Source organism: Leucoraja erinacea, chromosome 5, assembly GCF_028641065.1.
Source record: "Leucoraja erinacea ecotype New England chromosome 5, Leri_hhj_1, whole genome shotgun sequence".
Lineage (NCBI taxonomy): Eukaryota > Metazoa > Chordata > Chondrichthyes > Rajiformes > Rajidae > Leucoraja > Leucoraja erinaceus.
Genome location: NC_073381.1, coordinates 94,337,190 through 94,361,053, shown reverse-complemented (window position 1 = coordinate 94,361,053; position 23,864 = coordinate 94,337,190). Strand labels below are relative to the sequence as shown.

The 23,864-nt window shown below is 42.9% G+C and overlaps 1 protein-coding gene across 9 annotated transcripts in view; it reads right to left on the bottom strand.

Annotated features, from left to right (window-relative positions):
- LOC129697600 (phosphofurin acidic cluster sorting protein 2-like) overlaps positions 1-23,864 on the bottom strand; it is a 154,483-nt gene that overhangs the window by 53,241 nt on the left and 77,378 nt on the right. For 7 of the 9 annotated variants that reach the window (XM_055636289.1, XM_055636291.1, XM_055636290.1 and 4 more), the window contains 6 exons: positions 17,559-17,646; positions 11,529-11,618; positions 10,039-10,164; positions 6,984-7,146; positions 4,218-4,309; positions 3,563-3,643 (listed from right to left, as the gene is read on the bottom strand). In XM_055636289.1, the coding sequence (XP_055492264.1) occupies positions 3,563-3,643; positions 4,218-4,309; positions 6,984-7,146; positions 10,039-10,164; positions 11,529-11,618; positions 17,559-17,646 (640 nt within the window). The remainder of the gene's footprint in view (positions 1-3,562; positions 3,644-4,217; positions 4,310-6,983; positions 7,147-10,038; positions 10,165-11,528; positions 11,619-17,558; positions 17,647-23,864) is intronic. The other 2 variants (XM_055636292.1, XM_055636297.1) reach the window with 1 other exon arrangement.

Here is a 23,864-nt window from a genome sequence, read left to right as displayed (position 1 = left end):
GCATCTTATTGCATGAGGAAAAGACCTGGTTTGCAAAGGTGGCGGTCTGAGCATCACCACGTCACACCAGAGTGAAAGGCAACTTCCTCTTTCAATTTTAACCCACCATCTCGGTTAGATTCTTTCCACCAAAATGGACAAGGAAGAGTGCAGCTGCAAAGGCCTCCTGGTCATACCCATACATCTGTCACAAGTTAGCACTGCTGGGTGATCAACTGGAGATCTCAGTAATCCTCTTACTCAAAGTGGCCATGGGGTTGTAAAGAATGGATATGTCCCTGCGGGATACAAAGCAAAAGGCTTAGACTAAGACAACATCTCCCCATCCTCCCAGTCTTACAAAGCAGGATGGAAGACAGGTGTGTGTTTGTGTTCCAGCTTTTAATATTTCAGACAGGTTCCCCTGCAGTAAGATCAGAAGTGATAGGAGGAGAATTAGGCTATTCTTCCCATCGTCTACTCCGCCATTCAATCATGGCTGATCTATCTTTTCCTCAACCCCATTCTGCTGCCTTCTCCCTATAACCCCTGACACCCAAACAAATCAAAAAAATATCTATCTCTGCCAGTGAAGTGAGAAACCCCATGTCTTCCAGGCATAGCGGTGGTGATTCGTGGGAAACACTGTGAAGGCTGGCTTGACATTGAAGGGTTAACATACACCCAATCTTCCCCAAAGGCCCTATCATTCCAGCTGGCACCCACTATGGCCAGTGACCCTGGCATCTTCCCGACCCAGATGCAAGAGAGCAGTCTCCAGTTTTAGAGTTAAAGTAATATTCACCTCACTCACCCTGAGGTGGTGATAGTCTTCCCATTGCATACTCCCGGTGGCTTTAAGAGGAAGGTGGGAATACTACTTGGGCAAACCTATTAAGAGATTTTCAATTGAAAATGTTCCATGTTAACCAAGCACCACAAAGGTTGAGAAGGATATGGGCCAAACGCAGGCTGGTGGCACGAGCATAGATGGGGCATCTTGGTTGGCATGGACATAATGGGCCACAAGGCATGTCTCTGTGCTGTATGACTCTATGCCCCAAATGTAGATTTTCTTCTTTGCCGTAGTGGATCCCCCTTTCCCTCCAGTCTCCCCCTCACTTCATCCTCTCCTTCACTTTCCTCTCCACCCCCTCCTCTCTTCCTCTTTAATTTCTTCACCTCCCTTCTATCCTCTCCTTTGCCTTCCATTCCTGTCCCAAATGCTGTCCTCCCCCTTCCTCTTGTATGCCCCATTGGGAATACAGTTACAGGGTTGCCTTGTCACTTTGTGCACCATTAACAGAATGGCTGTGGGTTTTCTTGGTCTGATCATTAAACTAGCCAGGGAAACCTGCCTCCCCAGGGTGGTCCATTGTTGGTGTCCTGAAACATGAGGGGGCAGTTCCTGCTCACCTTCAAACACTGCCCAGCGGTTTGCTTGTTTATTTCAACGTGCATCTGAGGGGACAGTTGTGTCCTCCTCCCTGCAGCTACATTTATTCATACAGTGCCCTCCATAATGTTTGGGGCAAAGACCCATCGTTTATTTATTTGCCTCTGTACTCCACAATTTGAGAATTGGAATAGTAAAATAGACCCATATGGTTAAAGTGCACATTGTCAGATTTTAATAAAGGCCGTTTTTATACATTTTGGTTTCACCATGTAGAAATTACAGCAATGTTTATTTCAGGGCACCATAATGCTTGGGACATAGCAATGTCATGTAAATGAAAGTAGTCATGTTTAGTATTTTGTTGCATATCCTTTGCATGCAATGACTGCTTGAAGTCTGCAATTAATGGACATCACCAGTTGCTGGGTGTCTTGGCTGGTGATGCTGTATTGCAGCCATCTTTAGCTTATGCTTGTTTTGGGGGCTCGTCCCAATCCGATTTCTCTTCAACATATAAAGGGCGTGCTCAATTGGATTTAGATCGGGTGATTGACGGCCACTCAAGAATTGACCATTTTTTAGCTTTAAAAAACTCCTTTGTTGCTTGAGCTGCAGGTTCGGGGTCATTGTCTTGCTGTAGAATGAACTGCTGGCCAATGAGTTTTGATGCATTTGTTTGAACTTGAGCAGATAGGATTGTGTCCATACACTTCAGAATTCATTATGCTACTACCATCAGCAGTTGTGTCATCAATGAAAATAAGTGAGCATGTACCTTCAGCAGCCATACATGCCCAGGCCATAACATCCCCACCATCGTCCCCACCTCCCATCCGGGAGGCGCTACAGGTCTCTCCGTTGCCGGACCAGCAGGTTCAGGAACAGTTTCTTCCCTGCGGCTGTTACACTACTTAACTCTGCACCTTGGTGATTGCCAGTCACCCCCCCCCCCCCCCCGGACACTCCTTCCCCCAGAAAATGCACTACTACTACTGTATGTACATATATATATTTTATTGCTCATTATTCTATGTTCGCTCTTCTGGGTGAGATGCTAACTGCATTTCGTTGTCTCTGTACTGTACACTGCACAATGAGATTGAATATGAATATGAATCTGAACCGTGTTTCACAGATAAGGTGGTATGCTTTGGATCTTGGGCAGTTCCTTCTCTCCTCCATACTTTGCTCTTGCCATCTATCTGATATAAGTTAATCTTCATCTCATCTTTCCACAAGTCCTTTTTCCAGAACTGTGGTTGATCTTTTAAGTACTTCTTGGCAAACTGTAACCCGGACATCCTATTTATGCGGCGAACCAGTGGTTTGCATCTTGCAGTGTAGCCTCTGTATTTCTGTTCATGAAGTCTTCTGCAGACAGAGGTCATTGACAAATCAACACCTGACTCCTGAAGAGTGTTCCTGATCTGTCGGACAGGTGTTTTGGATTTTTCTTTAGTATAGAGAGAATTCTTCTGTCATCAGCTGTGGAGGTCTTCCTTGGCCTGCCAGTTCCTTTCCGATTAGTAAGCTCACCAGTGTTCTCTTTCTTCTTAATGATGTTCCAAACAGTTGATTTTGGTAAGCCTAAGGTTTGGCTGATGTCTCTAACAGTTTTATTCTTGTTTCTCAGTCTCATAATGACTTCTTTGACTTTCATTGGCACAACTTTGGTCCTCATGTTGATAAATAGCAATAAAAGTTTCCAAATGTGATGGAAAGACTGGAGGAAAGACTAGGTGCTGAGAGATCTCTTATATCTACATTAAGGAGGCATTTAAACACATGTTACAAAGCATGTGTCCCAAACATTATGGTGCCCTGAAAATGGGGAGATTATGTATAAACACAGCTGTAATTTCTACATGATGAAACCAAAATGTATAAAAACACCCTTTAATAAAATCTTATAATGTGCACTTCAACCACGTTATATATTTTTTATTACAAATCGCAAATTATGGAGTACATAGGCAAATAAATAAATGATGGGTCTTTGTCCCAAACATTATGGAGGGCATTGTACAGTCTAATGCCTCAGGTGAACGACAGATGTGGCCCACATACAAGGCTAATCACAGATCATCTGCTGTCCCCACACACGCACACAGCAGCCAATCATGGTGAGATGATGAGGGCCAGTTTCGGCACAGTCTGCATTTACAGATTCACAGTTGGAGTTACCCGCGTCATCGAGGTGGCCCGCATCATCTTCCGTCGCGTCTTTTTGGCTTTCCGCAGTTCATCGTCTTCATCGTATAAATCCTAGACACAGCCACAAGACACAAATCAGAGGGAGTCCTAACAGGACCAGAGGCAGGCCGGCTGCTCTCTATACTGACAAACTGACATTGTCACCCAGGGAAAGCGCCAACTTATGGAGGATAGATTTCCAGTCGGATATGTCTCATTGTGCAGCCCTCTATAATTGCCTCATTCGCTATATACCATATTTCTTCATTCATTCTATCAAGATACATCACACCATTTATTGAAGTTATATTTCAACTGTCATGTGACCTGCCTGACCTTTCTCCTGATGTCTGCGATGATTCTTTCTGTTTGGTGTATTCTGAATTTTATTTCAATGAAAAGCCCTGCGAGTGAGTGTGTTCCATAGAGCTAAGACCAAGTCATCAATAAATATATCTGTAAGAGCAGTGCTCTAGATGTGAGAAGCAGGAAGTAGGAAAAGCCCTGCTTTCCTGTCTTTCAGCTAGTTTTAAACCGCTGCACTACTGCCCCTTTCACCACACGGATTTTAGATCTTTTCAGAGTCCATATCGCAGCAATATCTGCTGAAGCCACAAGCGTTTGAAAACTGTGAGTATTCCACTACCTGACTCGGTACAGCGTCGTCACTGCCCTCCTGCTCAGAGGAAAAGCTGTCATCTTCTTCCTCAGAGTAGTTATCCATGTCAGGAGATCGATCTGCAAGGTATTAGATAAGATATATTTTACCACCCAGCAATGAACGAGGTCATTTTTCCAACTGCATCATCATAGAATCCGTATGTTCTGGTTGGAATAATGTTTCCACATCACCACTAACATTGCTTTATCTGAAGACACCAGGGGGCTGCCAAGAGCTGTTTCCTATCACCGTCAACTGGCTCAAGTGAACAAGGACAGCTGAATTCAACGAGCTCACTGTAAGAATGGAAAGTTACAAACTCTATCATTGTCACTCCACTTCAAAGCAATATTTTAAATTGAAAGGGACGTACTGAGCGAACAATCTGGAGGGGCAGCATTGTCAAAGGTCTAAAGTGAAAGGGAATGAACACTGGCAAAGATGCCAATACCAAGACAGTGCTAATAAGGAAGCAACGCTTTCTCCGAGGAGCATTACTGAAGGAGAGCTGCACTCTCTGAGGGCCAGATTTGAAGGAGCACCACACTCTGTGTGGGGCAGTGAGGGGGGGGGGGATTCTGTACCTGTACCTGTAACATTGTATTATGTGCTCGGTTTATTTTCCCTTTTGAGCTACCTGATATTCTCATGCATAGTATGATTTGCACGGATGGCCACACAAAAAAAAGTTTTTCACCATATCTCTGTGACAATAAGACAATACTGATCTTAGGAAAGACATTCTTGCCATAGAGGGAGTACAGAGAAGGTTCACCAGACTGATTCCTGGGATGGCAGGACTTTCATATGAAGAGAGACTGGATAGACTCGGCTTGTACTCGCTAGAATTTAGAAGATTGAGGGGGATCTTATAGAAACGCACAAAATTCTTAAGAGGTTGGACAGGCTAGATGCAGGAAGATTATTCCCGATGTTGGGGAAGTCCAGAACAAGGGGTCACAGTTTAAGGATAAGGGGTAAGTCTTTTAGGACCAAGATGAAAAAATCTTTTTTTTACACAGAGAGTGGTGAATCTGTGGAATTCTCTGCCACAGAAGGCAGTTGAGGCCAGTTCAAGTGACGAATAAAACTGATTTGATTGATTGATTCATTCATTGGCTATATTTAAGAGGGAGTTAGATGTGGCCCTTGTGGCTAAAGGGGTCGGGGGTATGGAGAGAAGGCAGGTACAGGATCCTGAGTTGGATGATCAGCCATGATCATATTGAATGGCGGTGCAGGCTCGAAGGGCCGAATGGCCTACTCCTGCACCTATGTTCTATGTTTCTATGTTTCTAATACCAGTACCACTGTGGGAGGCTCAGTGACGAAGGGTCGCTGCATAGTGGGAGGGACAGGGCTGAGTGAGCACTGTGTGATAAGGGAATGTACTGAGGAGGTACAACTGTGGCAGGGGCAGTGCAGAGGGAGTACCATGGGGGAAATAATGTGGGGGAGAGGGGGTTGTATTGCAAGACGAGCAGTACTAAGAGAGCACCGTATTGTGTGAGCGCTACACTGTGGGAGGGTCTACTTTGCATGAATTACTCTCAGAATTCCACAAGTCCTCATTCTGCAGGTAAAACTTATCAGGAACTGTGGGGAGTTGCTTTCTGGTCATAATCACTGATTCTCCTGGGTCATGCTCTACGTATCTGAATCGGGTTAGCCTAGAGACCTTTAGAACAGATGAAAATAGAAAACAACCCCTCAAGATAGACACAAAAAGCTGGAGTAACTCAGCGTGACAGGCAGCATCTCTGGAGAGAAGGAATGGGTGACGTTTGGGGTCGAGAATACTTCCTTCTGTCATTCTTTCTCTCCAGAGATGCTGCCTGTCCCGCTGAGTTACTCCAGCTTTTTGTGTCGCTCTTCGGTTAAAACCAGCATCTGCAGTTCCTTCTAACACAAACAACTCCTCAAGCCTGCCTCACCATTCAATACAATGAGCATAGCTGATCAACTCTTCTTCTGTGGTAGACAAAAATGCTGGAGAAACTCAGCGGGTGAGGCAGCATCTGTGGAGTGAAGGAAATAGGCAACGTTTCGGGTCGAAACCCTTCTACAGAAAACACTTTCTCAGAGGAGCATTATTAAACTCATTGCATGTTTATCTCTTCTTCTGTGCTTGTTTTCCATCAATTTCCTGATCTCTCAAAAAATAATTTACCTCGCCTTTGGATAACACTAATGGTCCAGCCACGGCAGTTTTTTGGGCAGAGAATTCCCATGATTGGATGTATATCTGTTTGAAACAACGGCCCCTGAAAGGCCATTAGATAGTCCGGCAGAGCTGGTGATGCATCTAAAAACCGTGTCTCATGCCGACTGTGGTTTCAAATCTAGTCTGAGCAGAAAATTATAAACGGACTGGACAAGCTAGATGCAGGAAAAATGTTCCCAATGTTGGACGAGTCCAGAACCAGAGGCCACAGTCTTAGAATAAAGGGGAGGCCATTTAAGACTGAGGTGAGAAAAAAATGTTTTCACCCAAAGAGTTGTGAATTTATGGACTTCCCTGCCACAGAGGGCAGTGGAGGACCAGTCACTGGATGGATTTAAGAGAGAGTTAGATAGAGCTCTAGGGGCTAGTGGAGTCAAGGGATATGGGGAGAAGGCAGGCACGGGTTACTGAGTGGGGACGATCAGCCATGATCGCAATGAATGGCAGTGCTGGCTCGAAGAAAACATATTTTCTATGTTGCTATGTTTCATTAAGAAAGCCGACAGCATCTACAAACAATCACCTACCTGAAGCTTTTGTCTTGGATCCTGCATGTACACCGCCGTCCTCATGATCGATCGGTTGGCTGGAGAGGGAGTAGATGCTAATCTCAGCGACCCGCACTGACACTTCTTTAATGTTGTAGTTCAGTCCAAGCACCTGGCCATCATCAGTTGGGTGCTGCATCACCTGCCAATGGGAAAAGGTCAACCTGCACCAAGTACTCATTGTCACACAGCAGAACACATAGAGCACCCAATATACCATGGAGAATCCCCACATGCCAGAGTTCACACCACAGCCTAATCATCAGACTGCAGGAAGCTGGTCTCTCGGGGAGGTCCGCTACTCCAGGGAAATTCAGAATATTCCCAGGGTGAGTAGATGGAAGCTGGAATTGGCTGTCCAGCAGTACTTGCAGAAAGTGAGTGTGAGATGAGTTGAGACTTTTTGGTGAACGATACAGGTTATGTAAAGGCAACTCGGAATGATTCCCAGAATCGTAACAGAACAGAGGGAATCCACTTAGCTCTTCATATCCCTGCTGGCTCTCTGCATGACCAGAGAAATAGGCGCATTCCCCTGGTCTTTCTCATTAGTCCTGATGAGCTTTTGCTATCTGCAGCCACCAGTTATACATACCTCTGTCACCCTGTCAGACAGTACGTTTCAAATTCTGTATAACATCTTTAGCTCATGCCGCCTTTTGTTCACTATCTGATATCTGCCCCCGTGGTCCTTAATCCTTCCCCTAAAAGGATCCGAGGATTCATAAGAGATCGCAGATGCTGGAATCTTAAGTAAAAAATGAAATGTTGTTGGAACAGCAGGTCAGTTAGCATCTGTGGAGGGAAATTGACATTTCTGAAGAGTCTGAAGAAAGGTCCGGACTCGAAAAATCTGTTCCTTTCCCTCCACAGATGCTGCCTGGCCAGCTGAGTTTTTTGGGTTTTTTTTACCCCAAAAGGAACTTCTCCTCTCTAACTACTGTGCATTTTGCTCTCATCTCACAAAATCTCCTTTCAGCTGAACAATCCTGGCTTTCCCAGCATTACCCCATGACACAAGCTTGTCGTCCCTGAAATTATTCCAATCAATAGTTTTTGCACACTCCCCAAAGCCTTTGCATCAATGATTAGGATGGGTTAGTTCCGGTATCTGGTGTTTGCCTATAAGAGAAGAAACTGCTGGAAATACCCAGCAAGGCAGGCAACATCAGTGGAGAGAGAATTAGAGTTAACGCTTCAGCCACTAACCTGTTGTGTAATGTGCTTAAAACTGGGAAGCTCCATCGCATACAGGATGCAGTACCAATGCGGCTAAGTTACTGGACTAGTATCTAATTCAAATTGCGTGACTGAGCTGAGGAATTTGAACTCAAGTTTAGTTTAGTTTCGAGATACTTCGGTCCATTGTATCCATGTTGACTGTCACTCACCCGTTCACACTAGTGCTGTTATCCCACTTTCTCATCCACTCCCAACACACCAAGGACAACTTTAGAGGCCAATTAACCTACAAACCTGCGCATCTTCGGGATGAGGGAGGAAACCGGAGCACCTGAAAGAAACCCATGCATTCACAGGGAGAACGTGCAAACTCCACACAGACTGCACCTGAGGTTAGAATCGAACCCGGGTCGAGGCAGCAGCTCGACCAGCTACGCCACCGTGCTGCCCGATTATTGAATACAATTTGAAATGACCTATGGGGACAATTAACTAATCACCTTGTTACAAAGACCCATTAACTAATCACATTGTTACAAAGGAAATCTGCCATCCTTCTTGACTATTTGGGTACTGTGTCATCACTGACTTCCTGCTCAGAGTTGGCATCCTTGTGTTCAACTCTTAACTGCCTTCTGAAGCTGCCTATCAAGCATCTGGGCTGGGCAATGCTGTCCTTGCCAGCAACACATCCTTTGAATAAATAAAATCTGTACCTTTCTCAGCTAATAAATGTAAAAATAACAAGAGTATTGGCTGCCTACAATGCAATCTTTTCCAAGTCCAAGTAGCCTAGATTAGGTGGGGGTAAATATTTTATGGTGAGTCAATGCTATCCACGCTTTACAAAAATAACTGATAGCATGTTCTGCAACCTAGATTCAATACACTGTTAAGGATTCAGTTGATAGTTGAATTCAGGTACTGTAAGTCAGTGAAAGATTGTAAAAAGCTGTGGAAAGGGGAGGTCTGTGAGAGACCCCTCTGCTCCTTGCTTTTGACTTTCAATTTAAGTTCATAGTAATAAGTTTAACTTACAGGAAACCTACAGGGCAGGGACAGCCAGAAGTACTTCCCCCACTGGAACTTTATTTAATGGGATATTCATGGATCTGAGACTCTTCCAAGTTCTCCACCTTTCCCCTGAATCATTTAACACTTATCTTAACCTCTGATTTAAAGCTAACAGTTGGCTCAGCCTCTATGGTTGAGTGCAGGACAGTTAGGAAACTCCCACCGACCTCTGTGTGCACAAGACCTAGCGCTGTCCCATACCCTATTCCCCACCTGCTGAAAGTGTTTCACTCTCCACTGACTAACTAGTTCCCCTCAATATTGGAAAACCTCACGTCATTCTTTCCCAAACCAACTAAATTCCCAGGAATACAACCCTGGTTTGTGAAATAACATCTGGTAATTTAGCCCTGTGATTCCAGGTACCATTCTAATAAATTTAGGTTGCACATCCTCCATGGCTAATATACCGTCCCCCTCAGTTTGTGCTTCCAACACGAGTAGCCGATGACTAGTGTTGCAACAGAATATTTGTAACCCAGCCTGCTAAAAATAAATGCCAACCGATTTCTGATAATTCTCTGTACCTGTCTATGAATTTTACACAATCTGGATACCTGTCTCTTGAAGTCTTCAGTTCTGCCAGTATTTTATTAGTTACATTTATTAGTTACACAGAAATCTAATCTATTCTTTTCAGGTCCCAAGTGGATTACCTCAATGTCTTGCTTATGGACAGGGAACTGGTGATCTTTATAAGAAGAGGCAGGAAGAGCAGCAATAAATGCAGGCTGTGCTGTGAGTGAGAAAGAAAATAACTCAGGAATCGAAGACTCACCTCAGCCATGTCAATCGACCCCGCCGCCAATGTCTTGTAGCCAAGGATGGTGCGATTTTTATACCTCTTCCTCCTCTGTAGCAGAATTTGTAGTTTGTTTGCGTCCCTCTTCAGGAAATGGGGATACTGATAATGGAGCAAAGAGATGAAAGAGCCTTCAGTTGATCCGAGTCAGCGTTATGAATTTGCCCGCTCACTGACATCTAACAAGTTCAATCACCAAACCATCTCCCATCAGCATACTTTCACCCGTCCTCTTACAAATGCCAAAGAGAATAAATGTTTCCCAAAGTCTTGGGGTACGTGAATGAGGTAATTAAGTTGTTGCATTATTGGGATGAATGTCCAGGACCTACTGTAATGATGAGCCCCCTCCACCTCTGTAATGCAGAAGAAACAAGACCCTTGTTGTCCCTGTTCATTCAGGTGTGGCAGAATATGGTAAAGGGCTAGCAGCCAGTGGTCTGCACCACTGATCCAGAGGCATCCGCTCAGATTTCACATGGCGGCTAAGTAATTCATATTCGAGGAACTTAAAATCAGTCACTTAAAAGTAACACTAAAAAGGACAAAGATTTGCCGACATTTTCAGCAGTTTAATTAGCTGAACCCCAAGATGTGGGAGAGCCATATGTTGGCTTGTTAGATAATGTCCGCTGTAAGTTGATGGTAAGCTGCACGGGGAATGGGGAACGGGGACCCCCCCCCCCCCGCCCTACACCAAGCAACAGCCACATGTGTCTTCTGGTTGGGGAATCCCCAAGCAAATCCCGCTGATATGAGAAAACCGCCGCAGTGTAAAACGGAAGAGGGAAGACCCTAGTTATCCATGGTGATTCAGGTATGGTGGCATGTCTGAGGTAGTGGGATTAGCTCAAAAAGACATAATGGTAGGCATGGACAATTGGGCCAAAGAGTCTGTCTCCCTGCTGTATAGCTCTATGGTGGTTAAGGACTAGCAGCCTGAGTTCTGCACCATTGATCCAGGGACATGAGTGGAAATTCCACAATGGTAGCTGAGCAATTTAAATCTAAGTAATTAAACGCATTTGACTACAGACAGAACAAACTGCAGGTGCTGGTTTACAAAAAAAGACACAAAGTGCTGGAGCAACTCAAGGAGTAGGCAAACCCGACCCGCTGAGTTACTCCAGCACTTTATGTCTCTCTTAAATACATCTTCTTTAGGCATGGATGATACACATTGGCGTTGCAAGTAATGCCACATCCCATTAACAAACAAAAGCATAGTTCATTAGTTTACTTTAAAAGTTTGGAGGTTAATACATTTTCATAGATTAGTGGAATTAGGTATTTGGGATTGGTGCAGAAAAGTGGTGCTGAGGTGAAGAATAATCCAACAAGAGGGCAAACTGTCTTCCCTACCACCAAGGTGTGAGAGTGGCATATACCTCATCGCTTACTCTTGAAAAATAAGACAGCACACAGTATTGCTTGAAAACGCAACAGACAAACTGTGTAGTAGATACCTGCAAGGAAAAGGTGAGTGCTAAATCAGTCTCCATCAGGCCTCCAGGTGGGAGAAGATATTCATTTGATCTTAGGATACGCTTTGAACCCTACAAGGCACCAAAATGAGAGAAACATCTCTGTCAGTCGGCATGCTGAGAAAATCATACAGCAGTCTCCTAAAACTTAACCAGTTCACAATGTTTCTACTAGAATGTGTACACGTGGGTCTTCCTGGGGCCACAGAGACATAACGATTCAGTGCACATATCAGCAATACTCACCACTACCCCATCCCAACATCTCTTACTGGTTACTACTTAATCCCTGATCTCTGGTTATCAATGATATTGCTTGAGGGTCTTGTTCTTGTCTAGACTATGAAAACCTCAAGTTATCTTGACATTTTTCATTTGTTCACCTCTCAACCATCTTCAGGGCAGGAAAACAGGCAGTAATTCCCCAGGCTCTCTTCACATCTCGATCACTTTGATTCCTGGTAACATCCTAGTGAAACCTTTCTAAGGTTTTTTTTCATCTTCCCTAGTTTCCAGAACTGTTCACTATACTTTATCTGAGACTAGAGCAGTGATCTATAAAGTTGCACTCTGTTCCTCTGAAATTGGCTACACAGTTAGATAGGGTGGAAAAGAAGGCATATGGCATGCTTGTCTTCATAGGTCAGGGCATAGAATATAAAAGTTGAGGCATTATATTGTAATCCCTAAAACACTGGTGTATTGTGTGCAGTTCTGGTTGCTACACTATAGGAAGGATATGGTTGAGCTGAATAGAATGCAGAGAAGGTACAAGACACTGCTGCATACGCTAGAGATCTTGAGCAAAACACAATGTTGACAATTAAGCAAACCATAGTGCACAGATTAAGGATGAAAGGCACAACTTTTAGTAAAAGACAAAGTCCGATAAAGTAAGATTAAAGTTAGCTCAAAGGTCTCCAATGTGGTAGATGGGAGATCAGGACCACACTCTAGCTGATGAGAGTACGGTTCAGTTGCCTGATGACAGCTGGGAAGAAACTATTCCTGAATCTGAAGGTATACACTTTCAAACGTTTGTATCTTTTGCCTGATGGGAGTGGGTAGATGTAAGCCCTCTGCTGCTATGACTTACTAAAATACACCACCTCAGACTCTTCAGGGTCGAATTCCATTTGCCATTCCATGGCTCACTTCCCTAATCGATCTAGACGATTTTGTTAACTTAGATTGCCTTCCTCACAGTCCACTACACCGCCTATCCTTGGTGTTATCCGCAAATATACTAAGCATATTAACTGCACTGCATTGTCATCCAAATTGTTAATATAGATACAAACGACAGTGGACCCAGCACTGATCGCGCTAACACACCATTGCTCACAGACTTCCAATCAGAAAACCAATCCTTTGACTCCTTCCACTAAGCCACTGATCTAACTGACCAGCTCACCCTGGAAACCAAATGATCTAATCCTTCAAAGTAGCCTGCCATGTGGGACCTTACCAAAGAACTTAGTAAACTCCATGCAGACGGCATTCGCCAACCTGCCATTGTCTCTTTTGAGTGACCTCTTCAAGAAACTCTTCAAAGTTTCTCATACCATCCCTCTGGCTAAAGATATTGCAAATATTTCTGCCCGGGCCCCAGCAATTTCCTAACTTCCCACAATATCCAAGGAATTATAGAAATGCTCTGAAGAAGCCTTGAGTCTGAAGAACAGTCTCGACCCAAAACGTCATCCATTCCTTCTCTCCAGAGATGCTGCCCTTCCTCCTGAGGTTCTCCAGCTGTTTGTGTCTAACTATAGAAATACTCAGCAGGTCAGGCAACATGTGTGGGGAGAGAAACAACAGCGACTGCATGACTAGTTGAATGTTTCCAGCATTTTCTGCTTTTATTTCAAATTTCCAACATCTGCCGTTTTTGTTTTTGTTTTAATATTTTCATCCTCTTTATAGATCTCACTATTGGCCTGCCTACTTCTGTCTGCAATATCCTCCTATTCCCTGGCCAAAAACTCTATGCATCTACAAAACTCTTATCCACCCCCATTTTTGTCGCTCCACCATGGGTAGCCTTACCTTGTATCTCTCTCTCTCTCTCTAGCTAGTTCAGGAAGGAACACTTTATTAAGCACGCACCAACTCCAAGACTGATTCATTGCTTGAATCAAATTAAAAACAGGTTCAAAGGACAATCAAATGACAGCGAAATGAAGCATATGGATATGGAAAAGGCAAACACAGAAGTAAAAGGAAAAGGTAACAGTGATGAAAATCCGGTAGTCAAGTCGAGTTTATTGACAATCGCACAAGCATGGTGAAGTGCGGGTATAATAAAAATCCTGTTTGCAGCAGCATCACAGGCTCAGATAACTAGAAACATACAGCATGGAAACAGGCCCTTCGGCTCAACTTGTCCATGCCGACCAAGATGCCCCAACTACACTAATCACCCCTGCCCACATTTGGCCCATTTCCCTTTAAATGCTTCCTATACATGTCCCTGTATAAATGTATTTTAAATGTTGTTATAGAACCTGCCCCAACTACCTCGTCACCAGCTCATACCCACCACCTTCTGTATGAAAAAAGTAGCCCCTCAGGTTCCTATTAAATCTATCCCCTCTCATCATAAACTTATGACTTTTGGTTCTTGAAAATATAAATTACACATAAATTACAAAGAAAAAGATTGTACAAAAACTAAAACATTTGTGCAAAACACAATTACAAACAAATTAATGACAGTGCAAGAGGTGTTCCATTCCTGAGGTAGGATTATGATGCGCAGGTCAGTGCAAGAACCTAATGATTGTACGAATGCAGCGTTCATTAATTTTTTTTTGGGGGGGGGAGGGGGGGGGTGGTGTTCTGAACCTCCTGCGCAAAGGCAGCAGTGAGAAGACGGCATGACTCAGATAGTGAGGATGTTTGATGATAGATGTTGCCTTCTTGAGGCAGCACCTCATATAGATGATTTCTGTCTGGAGTTTATATGCCCTACCTGAGAATGCAAGTGCTCTAGTTTCTTCCTACATCCTAATGATAGATGGGTTGGTAGGTTTATCGGCCATTGTAAAGTAAGTAAGTTTATTGGCCAAGTATTCACATACAAGGAATTTGCCTTGGTGCTCCGCCCACAAGTAACAACATGACATACAGTGACACAAATGACTCAGAAAACACTAAACATTAATAATAATAAAACATTAATGATAAAACACCATTGATCAAGCATGTGAACCAACAAAATACCAGATCAAAGGGAGGCTACAGATTTTTGGCTGCTGAGTAGAGCAACTACTCGTGGATAAAAACTGTTTTTATGTCTGGCTGTAGCAGCATTGTGTGTTGGTGAGTGGTAAAATCGTGGGGGGGGGGGGGGGGGGCAGTGTTGATGAGAATGTGGGGAGAATAAAAAATGTAGGATTAGTGTAAATGGGTTGATGTAGATTGGGTAAGCCAAAGCGTTTCATTCCATCCTGTACCACTATAACAACAGATAATGCCGCAAATGCTCAACAGATCAGGCAGCATGTTTGGAGGAAGAAACAGAGTTAATATCTCAGGTTAAAAATAAAATTTCTGATGCTGGGAATATGAAGTCAATGAATAAATTGTGGAGCCAATCAGCAGGCCAGGTAGCAACTGCAGAAAGAGAAACAGAGCTAATGGTTTCGGACGGTGACCGTAATTTTCTGTATTTCAAGTCAATATTCTGACGAAAGTTCATCAATCTGAAATATAGACCCTTTTTGTCCCTCTACAGATGCTGCTGCCAGGCATGGTGAGTATTTCCAGCTTTCTGTTTTTATCACAGGAGATTGGAACTGGTGCTTATGTACAAGATAAACACCACCTGCACACAATGATTGTGCTGAATATGATTATAGTAATATTCTGCAATATAAATCTGGCATGAGGACAGTTTACATGTAGGTAAAATGACAGTAAGCAAAGGTGTAAAGAACCCAATCGTTTATTTAGGGAAGGCAGACCTTCCAATGTTTCTCCTGAAAATGGACCAAGATCTATGTCGGAAGCACTTTGTGAAACAAATATTTGGTCATCTCGTGCCATTAGTAGTCACTTTGTTTGTTTATGCAGCATCTTACTCATGTCATTCAAGTAGAGAGATGACTGGTCCTGCACTTCGCTATTCTAAGCTCAATAACTAAAACAGAATGCTGGGAGAGTTCAGCGGGTCAATCAGCATCTACGGAGACAAAAGGTGAAAACAGAGAATTTGGGTCAAGACCGTGCAACAAGATCGAGAGGGAGCAGGAAAGATTGCCAGTATGTAGCAGTGTGGAGAATGGTTGAGAGACTGGTGGTGGGTATATGGAACGAGCTGCCAGAGGAGGTAGTTGAGGCAGTTACCATCACAATGTTTAAAAAACATTTGGACAGGTACATGGATAGAAACATAGAAAATAGGTGCAGGAGTAGGCCATTCGGCCCTTCAATATGATCATGGCAGATCATCCAGATAGGATAGGTTTAGAAGGATATGAGCCAAATGCAGGCAGGTGGGACTAGTATAGATGGGGCATGTTGATCGGGGTGTGCTAATCAGGATGAAGGGCCTGTTTCTATGCTGTACTATGACAACATCTCTTCTCTCAATTACTTCCTGAAATAATATTACACATGCCTTTGCCTTTTGACACCACACTATCTTGTCCACAAACCCTGTAACCGGAATGGTGCGCAGCTAATCCATGTCTGTGCTCTCATAGTAGCTATATCATACATTTATCTCTCTGCCTATTCCCTCATCTCACGGAACTAGCTCAGGCTGACATCTTGGTTGGCACTGACTGGTTGAGCAAAAGAGGCTGTTTCCATGATGTATAGCTCTATGATTCAATGATTCATGCTGTTCACCAGACTTCCTTGCAATTGATGCACTTTTCAGCACTGCCTTTTCAGCCCTGCCAAGCTTCTTTGCTGCCTTTTTCCAGCTTTTCTTAACAATCTGCCTTCAAAACTTTCCACTAATTCTTTACTTTCCATGTATAATTCTTCCCGATCCTGATGGGGTAAATTGGGAATGATGTTCAAATGGAGTCAGACGTGGGAAAAACAGATAATAAAGTCAGAGAATTAGACAGCATGGAAACTGGTCCATACCGATCAAGATGTTCCATCTACACTAGTCCCATCTACCCACGTTTGGCCCATATCCCATGAACCTGTCCAAATGTCTTTTAAACATTGTTATAGTACCTGATTTAATTGTTTCCGCTGGCAAGTCATTACATATGCCCACATACCTTTTTGTGAAAAAAGTTCTTATTAAATCTTTCCTTTCTCTCTTTGATTTCACCACTCAGGCTCTGTGCATTTACCCTATCTGATCCAGTTAGCCCATCATGTGGAACCTTATTAAAGGCCTTGCTGAAGTCCACATAGACAACATCTATGTCCTTGCTCTTATTAACCTTTGTGATTATTCCTTCAAAAAAATCAATAACATTCATAAGACATGTACAAAACCATGTAGACTATCCCTAATAAGCCCTGTTTATCCAAATGCATGTATATCTTATCCCTCAGAATCCTCTCCAGTAACTTACCTACCATAGATGTTAGGCTCACTATTGTTTCCATAGTTTCCAGCTTTTTTCCATGCAGCCCTTCTTAAATAAAGGCACAGTATTAGCCACCCTTCAGTCATCCGGCACCTTACCCATATTTAATGATGTCTCATACATCCTACAACGTTCCTTATGATAATAGTCTGCTTGCCGTAATGGGAAGAATTTTCAAATTTGTCACCAGCACTGTCCCATTTCATTACACAACAAAACTTTGATTTCTTTTTAAACATTTTCTCCGTCCTTTTCAGACCAATCCAACTCACTATCCTCTGGACAGCCTTGGAATTATTCCCTTTCTTTTAATATCTTTTTTAATTAGCCTGCTGATTCCTTTGGCATTAATTGAACAATTTTCCGTTTGCAGTTTTGTTACCCTTGCTACCAATCCAACATTAAATCACAAACTGGAATATCTTCCAGATGAAAATGATGGGAAACCTACCTGCATCTTAACACCAATTACCACAGAGTTCAGATCCTTGTCAAGTTCTTTCAGTACAGTTAGCTTCTTCAGTGTGAGGCTGCACAATCTGGAAGAGATGAACAGGAATTATTTATAGTTAAACAGGCATTTTATTCAGGCATATATCCTGGGAACTATAGACCAGTAGGCCTAATATCTGTGGCAGGAAAGTTACTGGCGGGGATTCTGAGGGATGAGATATACAAGAATAGATCGAGGAATGCAGGTACACAGGTCTGTGAAAGTGGTGTCACAGGTAGATTTAGGGTGGTCACTAGCTTCATTAGTCAGCGTATTGAGTATAGAAGTTGGGATGTTATAATATAGTTATGTATAGTTAGTTATAGTATAGTTAGTTGTGTTCAGTTTTGGTCACCTTGCAATAGGAAAGATGTTGTTAAGTTGGAAGAGTGCAAAGAAAATTTACAAGGATGTTAGCAGGACTCAAGGGCCAGAGTTATACGGAGAGATTGGACAGGCTAAGACTTTGTTCCTTGAATCGTGATCGGTACGCAGGAGGATGAGGTGTGATCTTGGAATGGAATAATTTATTGTCACATGTGACTAGACACATTGAAATTCTTAGCTTTCATACTCAATGTATACAAATAGCAGCCACCCACGGTGCTGACAAAGTTATAAATCATGCCGGCGCCCCCTTTTGTTCTGCCCCCACCCCCCCACATCGGTTCCCTCATGCCGGGTCCCCATTGTTCTTTGTTCCTTCCACCCCCCCTAATGTCCATTGTTCTCCCCCCACCTCCCTCGCGGCGGTCCCCCCACGCGGGGTCCTCCATTGATCTTATAGAGGTGTATAAGACCATGAGAGGAATAGATGAAGTAGAGTCCTTTACCCTGAGTAGGGGACTCAAGAACCTGAGGACATAGGTTTAAGGTGAGGGGTGGAAAGATTTAATAGAAACCTGAGGGACAACATTTTCACACAGATCGTGGTGAATATACAAATCGAGCTGCCAGATGGACGGATATGGATCACATGCTGGCAGAGGATATTAGTTCATCTTGGTATTGTCTTCAGAACATATATTGTGGGTCAAAGGGTCTGTTCATGTGCTATTCCCTGGCAGTGTATTCCAGATTTTAAGATATTATGGGAATCACCAGGTCTACTGCTCCACTCCTCATGTCATTTTTGGCTCCATTGTCAATCACATTAAATTCATATCTTCCTGTACCTGATCAAGACACCAATGGGAACAGTACCTTCTAATGTAATGTGCAGTATGTTAGTTTAGTTTAGTTTAGTTTAGAGATACAGCGAGGAAGCAGGCTCATCAGCCCACCAAGTCCATACTGACCAATGATCACCCGTACACTAGTTCTATTCTACACACTAGGGATAATTTACAGAAGCAAATTAACCTACAAACCTACACGTCTCTGGAATGGGGGATGAAACCGGAGCACCTGGAGAAAACCCACGCGGTCACAAGGAGAACATTCAAACTCCACACAGACAGCACCGGAGGTCAGGATGGAGCCTGGGTCACTGGGACTGCAAGGCAGCAACTCTACCGCTGCGCCACTATGTAATCCTTTGTGTTTCAACAACTCCTGCATCTCCAATCTATCCTCATAAGGCCTAGTCCTAGAATTATTCTGGTAAATCCTTTCTGCGATAGCTTGAAAACCTTCACATATGTCCTGATGTGTGGTGCCCAGAATTGGGCACAATGCTCAATGGTGGCACGGTGGCGAAGCGCTAGAGTTGCTGCCTTACAGCGCCAGAGACCCGGGTTTGATCCTGACTACGGGTGCTTGTCTGTACAGAGTTTGTACATTCTCCCCGTGGCTTGCATTGGTTTTCTCCGAGATCTTCAGTTTCCTCCCACTCTCCAAAGATGGACATGTTTGTAGGTTAATTGGCATGGTATAAATGTAAATTGTTCCTAGTGTGTGTCGAATAGTGTTAGTGTGCGGGGATCGCTGCTCGGAACGGACCCGGTGAGCTGAACAACCTGATTATGAGCTTTATATCTGAACTAAACTAAAAAAAATCTCTAGACTAAACTAAAATTAAACTACGAATAGTTAGACTACAAAGTGCAATCGGTGTGGCGCTTAGGACAGTGGTATGTTTGTCCTACAGGATGTGGAACATCAGCAAATCTAGCAGTGTCCCTGTAGACTGCATGTTCAATGCAGTCCTGAGAATACATAGATTAATATCTAGGTCAATGAAATCCTGATTCAGAGGACATCTGGTGTTTTCTGGTTTTATAAATTTGTTCATTTAGAAAAATTCAGGTCAGTGTAATCCTGATCTTTGTCCTCTTGCCATCTGAGCTCTTTGGTTGAACATATCAGATCCTCGTGAAGTATATTGGTATGTTTTGTTATTGTCATGTGTACCAAGATACAGTGAAATCGTTTGTTTTGTGTGCTATGTGGGCAAAATCACACCATACATGAGTACATCAGGTAGTGCTAAAGAGAAGGTACACAAAAATGCTGGAGAAACTCAGCGGGTGCAGCAACATCTAGGGAGCGAAGGAAAAAGGCAACATTTCGGGCCGAAACCCTTCTTCAGACAGACAGTGCTAAAGAGAAAATGGACAGAGTGCAGAATTTAGTGTTATAGCTACAGAGAAAGTGCTGATAAACAAAATACAAAGGCTGCTGCATGATAGATAGAACATTTGGAATTCATCCTGAGCATGTGACCCCTGTACACTCGCATCCGTGTCAAGAGTGGTCCCAGCACTGAACCCAGATCTGTACTTTTCCTGAGCGATTTCCTCTACAATTTGGGAGGAAACAATTATTTGAAGGCACAAGGAAGACTTGCACTTCTGTCGTACCTTTCAAAGGTTCAATACCTCAACTCTAAATGAATGTTTACTGTTGCAATGCAGGATTCTGTGCACAGCAAGCTCCCACAGTGTGATGATGAACAGTTAATAAGCTTTTAGGAGTTGTTGAGGTATAAATATTGTCTTCAATACACCAAGGGAAGTTTCCCAGTACACAGTAACAAGATGTGAACAAGTCATAATTTGATGAAACATTATAAACAATTGCCAAATACAATGCTACCACAAGCACTCAGACAGAACAGAGTTTGGCAAACATTTATTTGAAGCAATGCATCTGATAAAAAACTTTCTTGGCAGCTGGCGATGTCATTCATTGTGATAAAAAATAAAGGGTCCAAGAAAATAAGCAGCCAGGAACAATTCCAAACATGCTTAGGATGGTCGTGGGAGGTTGTTTGGAGATGAGCCGAAATTGTTCCTGGCTGCTTATTCTCGAACTATTTTGTTTTCTAAACCCTACAATCTTTTTTAATATAAAAATATCCCAAAACTGAAATTACATAGAAAACCTCATGGAAAGGATGCAAGAATATGCCCCTGGGACCGGGCAAAGAAAACACCATTAATAAAGACAGATAAATATGCAGGGTTGCCCACTGTGAGTTCCAGCTAGAAGCCTGTGTAATGAAGATTGCAAGGCTGATCCTGTCTTCAACGAATGTTACTTAAAAGTAAGCATAATCCATTGGGATCTAATATTAATATTGAAGGAAATTGAGAAAATTTCAAAGGAGAAGGATTCAAATTTTACATGATTCAAAGGAAATAGAGACTGAAAAAACAAGATGCAGCAAATAGTTCATAGGATGCAGGAAAGTTTATAAAATGCAAACTTTGATTTCTTGTAACCACATTAACGCCACAGTCGAGAATGCACGCCAATGGCTCCATATCCTCAGAATGCGAAGGAAACCCAGCATGGCTCCAATGACGTACCAATTTCTACACATGCACCATAGAAAGTATCCTATTGAGATGTATCGCAGCTTGGTATGGCAACTCTTCTGCCCAAGACCACAAAACATTGCAGAGTTATGAACACAAGCAAGTCCATCATGCTCACCAGCCTTCCCCATTGATTCACTCTACACCACACAGCCATGGGGAAAGCAGCCAACGTAATCAATGACCACTCACACCTTCTCTCTTTTCCCGTCGGGCAGAAAATACAAAACCTTAAAAGCACATATCACCAGATTCAAGAACACTCTCTCCCCCACCTTGAACAAACTTCTCACATGCGAAGGATGAATTCCCAATTTTATATCCACCATGCATTTGTATTTTGTTTATCAGCACTTTCTAGGTAACTATAACAATAACTTCTGCACTCTGTTTATTTTCTCTTTAGCACTGCCTGATGTACTTATGTACAGTGCCCTCCACAATGTTTGTGATACCATTATTTATTTATTTGTCTCTGTACTCCACAATTTGAGATTTGCAATAGAGAAAAATAATCACATGTGGTTAAAGTGCACATTGTCAGATTTTATTAAAGGCCATTTTTATACATTTTGGTTTCACCATGTAGAAATTACAGCTGTGTTTATACATAGTCCCCCCATTTCAGGGCACCATAATGTTTGGGACACATAGGCTCACAGGCGTTTATAATTGCTTAGGTGTGTTTAATTGCCTCCTTAATGCAGGTATTAGAGAGCTCTCAGCACCTAGTCTTTCCTCCAGTCTTTCCATCACCTTTGGAAACTTCTATTGCTGTTTATCAACATGACGACCAAAGTTGTGTAAATGGAAGTCAAATAAGCCATTATGAAACTGAGAAACAAGAATAAAACTGTTAGAGACATATCTTAGGCTTACCAAAATCAACTGTTTGGAACATCATTAAGAAGAAAGAGAGCACTGGTGAGCTTACTAATCGCAATGGGACTAGCAGGCCAAGGAAGACCTCCACAGCTGATGACAGAAGAATTCTCTCTATAATAAAGAAAAATCCCCAAATACCTGTCCGACAGATCAGAAACACTCTTCAGGATTCAGGTGTGGATTTGTCAATGACCACTGTCCGCAGAAGACTTCATGAACAGAAATACAGAGGCTACACTGCAAGATGCAAACCACTGGTTAGTCACAAAAATAGGATGTCCTGGTTACAGTTTGACAAGAAGTACTTAAAAGAGCAACCACAGTTCTGGAAAAAGATTTTGTGGACAGATGAAACGAAGATTAACTTATACAAGAATGATGGCAAGAGCAAGGCATAGAGAAGAGAAGGAATTGCCCAAGATCCAAAGCATACCACTTCATCTGTGAAACAAGGTGGTGGGGGTGTTATGGCCTGGGCCTGTATGGCTGCTGAAGGTACTGGCTCACTTATCTTCATTGATGATACAATTGCTGATGGAAGTAACATAATGAATTCTGAAGTGTATAGTGTATAGAAGTGTATAATCCTATCTGCTCGAGTTCAAACAAATGCTTCATAACTCATTGGCCAGCGGTTCATTCTACAGCAAGACAATGATCCCAAACATACTGCGAAAGCAACAAAGGAGTTTTTCAAAGCTAAAAAATTGTCAATTCTAGAGTGCCAAGTCAATCACCTGATCTGAACCCAACTGAGCATGCTTTTTATATACTGAAGAGAAAACTAAATGGTACTGGCCCCCAAAACAAGCTTAAGTGAAAGATGGCTGCAATACAGGCCTGGCAGAGCATCACCAGAGAAGACACCCAGCAACTGGTGATGTCCATGAATCGCAGACGTCAAGCAGTCATTGCATGCAAAGGACATGCAACAAAATACTAAACATGACTACTGTCATTTACATGACATTGCTGTGTCCCAAACATTATGGTGCCCTGAAATGGGGGTATAAACACAGCTGTAACAAAAATACCCTTTAATAAAATCTGACAATGTGCACTTTAACCACATGTGATTTTTTTTCTATTACAAATCTCAAACTGTGGAGTACAGAGGCAAATAAATAAATGATGGATCTCTGTCCCCAAACATTATGGAGGGCACTGTAGATATTAATCTATGTATTTTCAGGACTGCATTAAATATGCAGTCAACAGAGACACTGGAAGATTCGCTGATGTTCCACATTCTGTAGGACAAACATACCACTGTCCTAACTGCCATACCGATTGCACTTTGTAATAATATTACTATTATTAGTTTCATTTTAGTTCAGTTTAGAGATACAGCGCGGAATCAGGCTGTTCGGCCCTCTGAGTCCGCACCAACCAGCAATCCCTGCATGCTAATTCTATCCTACACACACTAGGGACAATTTACAATTATACCAAGCCAATTAACCTACAAACCTGCACTTCTTTGGAATGTGGTGGGAAGTCGATGATCTCGGAGAAAACCCACACAGGTGACGGGGAGAACGTACAAACTCCGTACAGACAAGCACCTGTACCCGTCAGGATTGAACCCAGGTCTCTGGCGTTGTAAGGCAGTAGCTCT